The sequence below is a fragment of the Anser brachyrhynchus genome (assembly GCF_964034855.1).
Source record: "Anser brachyrhynchus genome assembly, chromosome: 9".
Taxonomy (NCBI): Eukaryota; Metazoa; Chordata; class Aves; order Anseriformes; family Anatidae; genus Anser; species Anser brachyrhynchus.
Window position 1 is genome coordinate 20,667,777 of NC_137703.1, and position 11,546 is coordinate 20,679,322.

The window sequence follows — 11,546 nt, forward strand, 5'->3', positions numbered from 1 at the left end:
CATGCTTCTGTCCAATGTCACGTCTTTGTAGTTTGCTGATGCTTGTCTTGACACCTGAATCAGTTTGAGCTTCTTCTAGAAGAACCTCTCTTTCTTGTTTAGAGCTTTTCATTGGTAAAGATGAAGTATATTGCAGAGCAGTAGAAATAAAGAGGATGATTCAAGTCACCAATCTTGGTCCTAGCTTGCTTGATTACATGTGTTTTTTTAAATAGGATATGTGGTATTTTTATTATTTTTTTACCCAGTAGAGGACTATCCAGTGAACCTAGTGAATGTTTACAGTTGAAGGAAAATCTATCAGACATTAATAAAATCTCTTGGCAACTTTATACTGCTACCCACTCACCAGCATCAGGTGTGCAGCTTTCTGTGACTGGGAGTTGCAACCAATTTGTGTACCTGCATGCACTACTAAGGGAGAGCATAGTGGGCCTCCTGATCTACTGGTATACAAAGCAGTGCTGATATTACCATAAATACCTTTTTTCCCAGAATAGCATGGAATCTCTTCCTTTAAAGAATGATGATGTTCTTGCTTTTCTGTTGTAGAATTATTCAGAAGTAGCTTTGCTCTGTCATGCTGAAAATGTAATGGCATGCTGAAAGTGCTTTTCCGAGTATTAGATATATCAAATATGTGCTTCTTGTCTGGATAAATTAATGGGCCATTTTCCATAGAATGTTAGTAGCTTCCTATCATCGAGAGCGCTTGTGATTTTATCTTTAAAAAGGTAAAGATAAAAGAAATTGCCCTTGTGAATAGATATCCTGAAATTTGCAAGGCTTGCAGTGCTGTCTTCAGTTGTTGTCAGTGTTCTAATGTTCTCCTGGCACAAGTAATTGAAAAATAGCCATATTGCTGACCGAGCTACTGTTGTGGCAGGGGGGTGACCATACAAAAGCTTGAAAGCGTGAGCAGTTTTAACTTGTCTGTGTATGTGCGCACAAGTGCAAAATTTCAGTACCACCTGAACTGTAATATTCTTTTCTCCATTCTAATAGTGAAATTAAGCCTCTATTGAAGATCTGTGCTTTTAAAGAAAAAAATCTTACATGTTTTATGTTTGTTCTTAGTCTTATACAATATTCCATAAATATACACTTTTGTATATAATATATACAAATAAATACTTTTTAAGACTAAAATGGGATGGAAAAGTAGACAGGAGAAATCTGCTTTTTATAGCAAACATGGCACCGGAATTTAGAAGATAAAAATAGCTTCTAATTTTCTTATTTTTAGAGTGTATATATGTACTCATATCTTAGCTACTGCTTAAAGCAAGTATCAAAATCTTTTGAAAAGATACTACTTTTCCAATGCCTGTCATGAACACAAATCTAAATATGTTTTTTTTTTCTGTTATTGAAAAAGTTTTTACATGTTACAAGTGACTTGGGTCTTTATGCGTAGTTCAGTTTTTTAAAGACCTTTCACTTACTTTTATGTTGACTCTTCTTCTTTATTCATACTTCAACTTCCACCAAATGTTTGTTCTGTCAAGAAGTGGCATTCTCAAACATCCTCCAAGAGAAGTTTGAATTGTTCTGAGAGGTGCCCAACCCCAGCAGTGCTCTGCACCCGCTGCAAGCTAGCTGCCTGCCTGAGATTCAGCATGCCACACCGAGTTTCCAGACAGACATCTCTGCCATAGAGTCGTGTGCCCAATTAATTTATTTAACAAGATGGAAAATGAACAATTTGTTAATAGCTGTGATAACATTTTTAATGATCTGCCTCTAAGGGGTGAGATTATTTTTAGAATAAAGTACAAAGTTAAGCAGTATGATCCAGGTTCCTTTTGGAGTTCTTAAAGGCTCTGATCCTCTGATCTTACTCGGTATCTGTAATGTTAGAATGTATGTGAGAAATCTTTATTGCAGAGATGTGTCAATGTTGGATGAGTTGCTGTGGTTCTCAGTATTACAGTGCCACATGAGACCTTGGTTTTGTTTTTGTTAGAAAAGCTTTTACAGGTATTTCTGCAGTTTCAGGCAAGGAATACAACAATGTGGAAGCCATGCAATCAGGACAACTATCCACAAAGGGCAAGGCAGTAGTGCAACTTTCGCCACTGCCAACAAGAGTGACCAAGTAACGCAGTTAAGAGGGCACAACCTCAGGATGTGAGGAGGCCAGCAGTATAGATGCCCCTGGCTGTTACTGATTTATGAAGCATGAGAAGATCAATGTACAAATCATATACCCGCTACCGTTCACCACCGGTAAAAATGAGTAGAGAACAAAAAGACTTTGTCTCCTTGAGAACAAAGTTTATGAATCTCCTGGCTGACTTTGAAAGGACAGCAGAAAGATTAAAGGAGTTGGCTCTGTACCATTGTTTCCTGATGGGTTAAAGCTGACCTTTCTGAATAAAGCTAGAATTGTTAAGGTTTCTGTCATTATTTTTATGGAATATTTATTATTTTAACATCAGGAAACTATTTGCTGTGTTTGGCTGTCAGGCTTATATTCCTTTATGATGTAAATTTGGTGCTTCATTGTAAATGTATTTATATTGAGAGTATTACGAGGTATATAATTGCTACCTTTGAACTGGAGGTTTCTTTATAATTACGTTGAGATGTCTGATTAAAAGTCTGGCTTGTTTAAGCTTTCTCTATGTTAGTTTTAGATAACATACTGAATATGAGCAGCATATTTCTTTATTCGACTTAGCATTCAGCTGATGGAATTCATTAATTAAGCAGATTATGCTACAGCCCCATGGACTTTTAATGGATATGCAGAATAGCCTTGAGGTCACACTTGGGTTTTGCAAATTATGGATTGTGCCATATAAGAGTGGAATGAATATAAGCAAATGGATTAAATGCTTTGGAGATTCCTTCCACCTAAAACTTCGATTAATATTATTTCCATTGTTCTCGATGTAAATTTCCAAGGGGAACTGAATAATACATATATTCTCCCCACCCTCCAAGAAAACTATTAGAACGATGTTAGTGAAGATCTGTTCATTGTGGTGTTTGCTTTTGAGGGAATAAATTAACCTCCCACTTCCCTTCCCTTTGTACCTTACTTGTTGAGTGTTAGAAATAACAGGTACACAATGTGTCTTCTTTGAGTTTTTATCTGAGATAGAGAAGAAATGTTTTCCTGAAAATGCTGAAAAGATTTCAGAGGACTGCTATAACTTAATAGTACACTGGGTTAATTGTCACGTGCTTCGAGTTTTAGTAACAAATATTTGAATTTTAGGTTCAATATGAACATGTCTTGAAACTGCCAATAAATGAAAGAGGAAAGTATGAGAGAGCGGAGTAGTATATTGTGAGCTAAAGCAGGTGTGGATTTTACTTGGAGTGAGGTCAAAGCATGAACCAGACCACAGTTAGGTGAAGTAAGATCTCAGGGCCTCTTCTGACTTCTCTAAAGACTCAGAAGAGGAGTGAAGTAGACTGGATCACTGGACAGTTTGTTACAAAAATGTACAAGCTGCAAGACTTTTATGAACAAACACCCCCCCACAAATACTAACGCTGTCTTTAGGATCTCTTCTGTAGACTACTGTAATCCGTTGTTAGTTTTAGTGGCTCTTCTCATTCACTTGCATTCTAAAAGAGAAACAGTATAGTCCTTTGACTAAGACTTATTTTGGCTACTTGAACTTCACAGAAGGCACAGAAAACTTCACAGAAAACTTTTGTTTGGAGTTATAAAAATATATATTTTTTGCCTTTTAAGTGAAAGAGCAAATGGATTTGCTTTTGATGCAGTTAGCAGACACAATCTGGTGTGACACAGCTACAGAGAGGTGATGTTCATTTGTCAGAAGTTTGGTGTGTCCCTGGCATGGTCACGTTTACTTGCCCAGTGACGGACACACTGAGGTTTCTGCAGCTCCTTGTCAGAAGATTGGTCCTCTTGGCTCTTGCAAATTCTGTGTTTGCTTTAAAAAAGTGACGTTTGCATGGATAAATGGGATTTTTTGGGGAAAAAAACCTCTCTCTATTGTATTCATGTCCACGTCAACAAGTTCTTTGCCGAGGCATGTAGATCTCCTGCAGAGTTCCAGAGTGCAGTGCTGTCAGAGGACAGCACTGTGCAGTAACCGAGAAATAAAGTTTACCTCTCCTCAATTTTGCTAAGCATCTGTAATCTGCTAACTGGTAATTTTCTGTTGGATTAACTACTCGGTTTCAGCTTTTAAATAAATGACTGCTTAGTAATTGGTCTCAATAATTAGTCTTTATTGCAATCTCTCTTTTAATCATAACCTTGACCAATGTATTTTGTCTATCTGTAGCATCTTATAAGGTGGTGAGGTTATATTATCTGTGCCACTCTTCAATTTTTGTGAACATGGAAATTGTTAAAAAATAAATTGTAGTTGCATGTACTCTTGTCAAGATAATATCTATCCACATCTGTTTCTTAAACACTGTACTTCATCTTAATTAGATTAACCTTGCAATTTTCATAGATTTGTAGCCTCAAATTTGTAGGTGGTTCAAAGGAATATTAAGTTTAATGAGTCAGAGGACAGATTGAATGCTGTGGTTTGCTGAACATCACGTTTGAAACAAGGCTTAAACTGTACTTCATTATACACAGTAGAAATAAGGCTGTGGTTTAGTGCTCCAATAGCTTTGGTAGGAAAGAATGTTAAAGGATTACAATGGATGAAAATCTTTCACAAATAGACAATATAAATCATTGGTAATATATTTCTGAGTGGTCTGGGGACAAATAGCCCTGAGAAGCACGGACGGTTTTCTTTTTGCTCAGTGAGTTAACTCTAGTCTGGCATGGGTGATGGAAAATCAGACATTTGTCTTCATGATGATTTTTTTTAAATTATTTTTTAAATTGTACTTATTTATTTATTAAACAAAGATAACCTTGCTTGGAGAGATGGTTCTACCAAAAAAGGCTTCCATGCACTCACAGTTCGAGCACCACTTTATCTAGGGGCAGAAAATCCCACTGGCTCCTGTAGCAGTTTCTAAAGAGTGACACTGGAGTCTTCAATGGGGCTGGAGGAGGGCAAAAGTATCCTGTAACAAAGCTTCTCTGCTGCTGTACAAGCCATCAGCTCTGTAGTATGTTTGAACTTACAGTATGCTGAGCTGCAGGAGTTCTGTGTCAGACCTCTGCACATATGTAATGGATGCAATAAATGCGTTTGTTTGTATGTTTCTGAGATGCTTATTTTGTGCTGTGATGGTGGAGTCATACAAAATCCCGTAGCAGAATTTCTGAGGTGTCATGCACACATGCTCACTCTGGTACTGTATTTCTGGCTTTACTGTGCTAATTCAGAGCAACCAGCAAGTCAGTGTTTGCTTCTCGTGGGGAAAAAAAAGAAATAAGTCTATTTTTGTATCTGAACTTCTCAAGGAAAAAGGAATTTCTCAGTGAAGGATGTCAGCTCAGTTGCTGGCAGAAATACATATGTACTTCAAATAGTTGCACAGTATGATTTCTTTTCACTTACATGGGCTCCAGCGTAGCAATAAGGAGATGTCATATTTCAGTATTAAAGCTTTTTAAGACCTTTACAAAATAAGATACTTAAATGTTGAATAAGGGTTTAAATATTGGTCCATATTAATGCTAGTGTATGAAAACTACACTGTTAAATCTGGGATCTACTTTCCCAGTGTGTACTTGGAAAAAAAAAAAGGACAAGGTAAATTTAATATTCAAGCAAAAAATAACATCCTCAGTTCTGTTACAGATAAGCATTTTATTATGCAACAGTAAAGTAAAAGGCAAATTAATATTTGTGAAAAATAGGAAATAAAAGTTCAAAAACAGGAAAACTTATGGCTATTACTAGTGATGTTAAATAATAAGACGTTCCCTGTTCTGACAAAATTTGAAATACTTACTGTATTCATACATTCCCAAGTGCAGAAATTTGCCATCATAGTGTCCAGCAAATTACAGTAGATGTCTTTTTAGTCCACTTTTATTTTCTGATAACTTTTATGGGAATACAATTTTAAGGATATTTCAGTCTTTTCAACTACACAACTGAGTAATTTTCTTTGCTTGCAGCTCAGACGGTCCCAGCAGTCTGAGCTGTGTTGCCTAGATACTCCATCTCCTGCGGCTTCGGTAAATTGGCCAGTGCAACAGCGGGATTCGTATTCTGGATAAAGGGGAAATCTTGGGGTGGGGATGGGGAGTCATTTGTTAGCTAGTAGTCTGAGTGGTGCAGCAAAAAAAAAAAAAACTTATTTTTCTTAACAGCGAAAATTGTTCTGTTTTATGCAGTTAATCAGGAGAATTGCTGGTGTATTCAGAATTGTGGTGCAGATGTGACAATGACATTAGGAACACAAGCGCATTACAGCCTGAGATGTCTGTCCCATTCAGGCAGAATGGCTCGTACTTCTGTTGTCTGATTTATTTTTTTTTTCCATGAAATATATTTAACAAGTAGTAGGCTTTCATTTTATGTTCAGAAATGTGTCTAACCGTCACGTTTTTTAATTTGTTTCTGCAAGCATGTGTTTAACTTGTGCTCACTTAAATAAATAAATAAAAGCTAAAGTTAAGCAACTTGCATCTACATACATATATCAAAAGCTATATTAATACATTGGAATGTAAATTTTATCAAGTCCTGGATGCTAGTTGGTCTCGTCTGACACTTTTTAGACTTTTTGCACTGCACTGATAAATGATTTTCTTCCTTCTTTTTGTTCTTCCTTCCCACAAGTGAGTGCTGACTTTCATCGGTCTAGGTCTGGTTCCAGCAGAATGCAGGTTTTTGTAACCTAAGCAGCAAAAGAAGCAGAATGATGGATAGTGCAGTTTTTTATTTTGTTTTGTTTTCTGATACATGTATTTGCAGAACTTGCTAATTAGGTAACAATATTTGAGGAAAGTTGGTTGACATTTTGCCCATGTTTAGAGCCATATGATGTGCAAAGTTTAAAAAAATCTAAACTTTTCTGTTGTTCAGCCACAGATGTGCTACATCTGTAATAAGCCTAAAAAGCCATTTGTTAATGGCTTTTATTTAATATTCTCAACTTAATTCTTCCATTTTGCACTGCTGGGCTGAAAAATAGCAAAATGTACAAAAAGTTCTTTTTGAAATACACATCTGGAACTGGATTAAGCTTTGTACAATAGGAAGCCTCAACTGATGCAGAAGGCAACAAATCCTTTTACATGGCTCTGCTTCTCAAGTATTAATCTTCTTTTGAGTTATTAAAATCATACTCCACAGAAGCAGCTGTGAATTTAAGATATAATTTGACTGGTTTTTCTTTTGATTTGAAGTTTTTTTTTAAAAAAAGGATTTAAAGAAATGTTTTGTATGTTTTCCTCTCATTTTGCTCATTTAACCCTTGTCTTACTGGCAGTTGTACCATAATTTAGAATAATGTTTTCTTTGCAAGAAGTTTGTAAGTGTGTTAGTTGTCTTTTTTTTTTTCCTCTCTCCTGAAGGTAAATTCAATACTGGCAAATTCGAGTTTTATAAAATGGTAAGACAATGTAATTTCAAAGGCCTACCTTTCTGTTGAATGAAGGACTGTTTCGTGAGATGTCCTGTATATACTTGCTGTGGGCATAGCTCTGTAGTAGGTGCTTTCTCATTTAAGAGTTTCTCTGTTGGCTCCTCTATGTAAGCATGGAATCAAAATTCACCAGGACAAAGATATTCAGACACTTAACTTATACTTTAGTAGTTCTGTTGCTCCCTCTTGTGGTTTCTGTAGTTCAGGAAGATTTTTTAGATCTGAGTTTTTTGTATCAAAGCAGAACATTTTTCTAGCGAATTGTGAATGTGAACAATAAATATACAGCACAGACTGCTGTAAAAGTTCTTTGACAATATTTATCTTTTTTTTCCAAATTATTTAATTTATAATTTTCTTGTAAGCAACATCAAAAAAAAAAAAAAAAAAAACAGATCACTGTTCAGGATGAAAGTCCAATTAAAACGGCAACCATCTGGGGCAAAAATGGATTGCTGAACTGCTTCTGATTTAGTTCTGCACAAGAGTAAGGAGGTGGCTTTGTACCTCTGCCTGTGTGTGGATAACAAAGAACATTTCTTCACAGAGGAGAGATGAAAAAGGAATAATATAATGTTTAACTGGGGTGGGGAAAGATAGCCTTGAAGTACAATCTTATATGTATTGTTGTCTGGGGACTTAAGTCATGCATTTTCAATAATTTGTAAAATGTAAGTTTTAGTCATTCTAGTTTTAAGTCCTTCTAACAAAGGAAACACTGTTTATGTGAAGTTCTGTTGTGACAGTGGGGTCAGATTTTTTATTATTATGATTATTTTCAGTTTAAATCCCTTTTGATTGCATTGCTTGGAGCATTTTTTGTGTATGCCATTTTAAGCACAACCATACACCAACGAACTGGAGTCTATCTTGTATTTGAAGTCCGCAAAACAGTTCAGGAGGTCTTAAACATTCTTTCATTGGCTTGGATTCTATTTCAGTGAGTTAACCTGGGCTTTTCGCTTATGTCCTTTTTTCCAATTGTATTGTTTCCTTGCATTGTGGAGGTATTTACAGTCAGTTGTTGTTATTACTTTTGCATTAAAATCAATAAACTCAAATACGGGGGTGAAAATCTAGCTTTCTCAGGGCAAGACTATGGAGCTCTGCAATGGCCTTTTCTTCCCAGTCTCTATCAAGCTGGGTTGGGCAAGCCACCTTTCTGCAATGATTATCTGTGCGTGTGCAAGAAGGGGCAAAGTGGTCACATTGCTGCGTTGTCCTGCCAGGATTGTGCCGATGACATGCCACGCTCTCTGGGGCACTGGCAAGGTACAGAGGTTTCTGGGTACTCTCTGTTCCCAGGTTCTTTGGGTCGTTGCTGAAGTGTCAAATTAGCAAAGGCTTGAACTACTGTTTTTTTTGTTGTTGTTGTGTTTTTTTAAGGTGTGAAGGAAGCACTTTTAAAGAGGCAAATATTTTTTCTCATAATATTCTTTTAGCAAATATTGTGTTTGAGGAACAATGCAGAAATGCAGTTGTTATGTGCTAAGACTGTGCAGAGGGGTGCTTCTGCCTAAGCTGTGCTTCGCTCAGAGGCAGCATTGGCAGCAGAGGAAACGTGATGGATGTTCATGGAGTGTTTGCACAGGGACATGCAGCGTACTTTGATTTGAAAAGTTCTGTTGCCATTAATGAGATGGTATTCACGTCTGTAGTCAGAAGTTTGAGTTACATTTGTAGAATGCGGTTTGATCATGTGGGCCATTTTAGTTACTGCTTCTGAAATAGTATGTAGTCAACAAGGTTGAATAAAATTCTGTATTGCTATTTCATCAGATTCATCTCTGTTTATCTCTAATTTTCTATAATGTTTTATCAACCATATAGCTAATTCATGCAGGCTCTTAAGTATGCCATAAATATTTTTTTCTTATCCTAGGACATAGTTTGATTTAATCTTATCTATTTAAGGTGTCCAGCAGTGCTGGACTCTTTCTTCTTGGATAATAGTACAACACCTAAAGCAGTGGGCTCTGTTTTCAGTTGGTACCACTGGACACTGCTTTGCAGGTATCGTGTGATTGAGGCTACATGCTTTTCGATTTGAAGCCTGGAAAAATTTGAAGTCTGAGATTGCAGTCAGCATTGTATGTTACAAAACTTGAGAATTCCCACAAGATCATCTACTTACAGTACTGGTTAGTTGAACCCCTTTAGATTGTTAGTGCTTTTGGCTGTGTTGTTAAAGTGCAGTAGGACTTCAGAAACTGGAGAGATGTTTGTTCTTTTTTTTTTTCCCCAAGGATTTAAATTTAAAAAAATCACAAAAGTATTACTTCATTAAAAAAAAAAAAAAAGGAAATTATTTTCTGAAAGGTATCGTAATTTTAACATGCCAAGACATGTGTCTCCCTGTAGCTCTTTGGTATGAAGTGGTTAGATTTCTTCTGCATGCTTGCAAAAGTCTTGAGTAAGAGCAGATGTTGTCTCAGTGGGAAATAACATCTCACCATGAAATTTCTGAGCTGACATTCTTGGAATATTTAACTCTTCGAGCTGTTTTTCCATATGCTTTTGGAAGTTTTCACATTTCGGTTTACCTCTTCAGGAAACCCTCTCATCCTCAGCTGGAAGCTTTCATCAAACACATGTCCAAAGGGTCTGCAGCCCAAATGGATGGTACCCTCAGCAGCCTGCCTCGTTACCCTAGCCATTCCTTTTGCGAGATGGGAGAGCTTACGCAGACGGGTAAGTTTCCACAGCAGCTTTACATTTCCCTCTGCTCTTTTAATACAGTCTGCTTGAAACAGTATCTCTTATTTTTCTTTATATTGAGATAAATGCTTTTCTGTGGGAAGCTCCTAATACTGGTCATAACCTAGGTTTTTCCGGGGTATGAATGAAGTATTAAACTCTACCACAAAAGTAGTGGCAGCTCTAGAAACTGGGCATTGTCATGTAGCCTGCCTGCGTTCTGTTACAGATTGATCACCCTTGACATCTCTTCTAACTTTATTTTTAACAAGTTAGAGCAACTTCCATTGATGTTGCCCCCCACCACAAAATTGCTTTGTCACCCTTGTGAAAAATGACATTGCTCGATCCCTCCTGAGGAAGACCTGTTTATCTCCTGCTGATTAGTTAGTGAGCCAGAAGGGCCCTGGAAAATTTGGTTGCCAGTTTTCCCTTGTGATGTAACTGTGTCCACTGCAAGAGATTCAGATGTAACAGAGAAATTTGATGTTTGTATTAGGGAAGGAGAATAACTATTTTAAACATCTGGTGCTTTTTGCTTTTTTTTTTTTCCCTCCTTAGCTTTAAACAAAGTTTCAAGAGCATTAAGGAAGCTGGGCTGATATTTGTTGGGCTGCTGGTTTCTGGCCTCTTTATGTATATTTTTACCACAGGAAAATGGAGTTTTCCACATATATCTGTCATTCCTGTTGAGCTTAGTTACTGGGAGAAAGGGTAGAAATGCCAGCACTTAAAGCTTTGAGACTTCCTTGGTACTGCTGAGAGGGAGGCTGCTGACCTCTGCTAGTGAATGTATACTTCATGCAGTCTATCCACACCGAGAGAGCAGGGAGATGGGAGGTTGCTGGAAGTGCTGCAGTCAGGGAGAGGAGTGCGTAGAAGGAAGCACGTGGAGAGCTTGGGGTATTGTGGTGCTGGGCTGTTGGGAGTAGTGACAGGGACAAGGGGGCTGGGACTGGAGCGGCAAACTGGAAGCAGTGCTGGATCAGGGCTGTGATAAAAGGGGCATTTGGGAAGGATCTGGGACTGCTGTCAGCAGGTGATAGAAAATATGAGGGGAACAAAAGGTAAGAAGGAGAGAGGTATAGAAATAACTTTGTAAGAAATGGATTTTCAGAGGTTACACAGCTCAGAGTTGTTCGTATTTTCTACCCAGAATAACCAGCTAAACTGATAGAAGTCAAAGTCAGTGTATTTGGTTGCTGCTGTTCTTTTTCTGCATGTGTTCATATCAGTGCTTCAGAAATAACAAGTGCTTGCCCACAAACGTGAAGAAATAAAACTCTTACACAACTGGACGGAAATGTGATTGTGAAAAGGGTTAATCATATGTTGATTTTTTT

General features: G+C 37.3%; 1 protein-coding gene across 6 annotated transcripts in view; it reads left to right on the top strand.

Annotated features, from left to right (window-relative positions):
• The window catches only part of PXYLP1 (2-phosphoxylose phosphatase 1), a 63,577-nt gene that overhangs the window by 48,445 nt on the left and 3,586 nt on the right, over positions 1-11,546 (top strand). For all 6 annotated transcript variants that reach the window (XM_080605205.1, XM_080605206.1, XM_080605203.1 and 3 more), the window contains one exon: positions 10,058-10,197. In XM_080605205.1, coding sequence (XP_080461331.1) covers positions 10,058-10,197 — 140 coding nt within the window. The remainder of the gene's footprint in view (positions 1-10,057; positions 10,198-11,546) is intronic.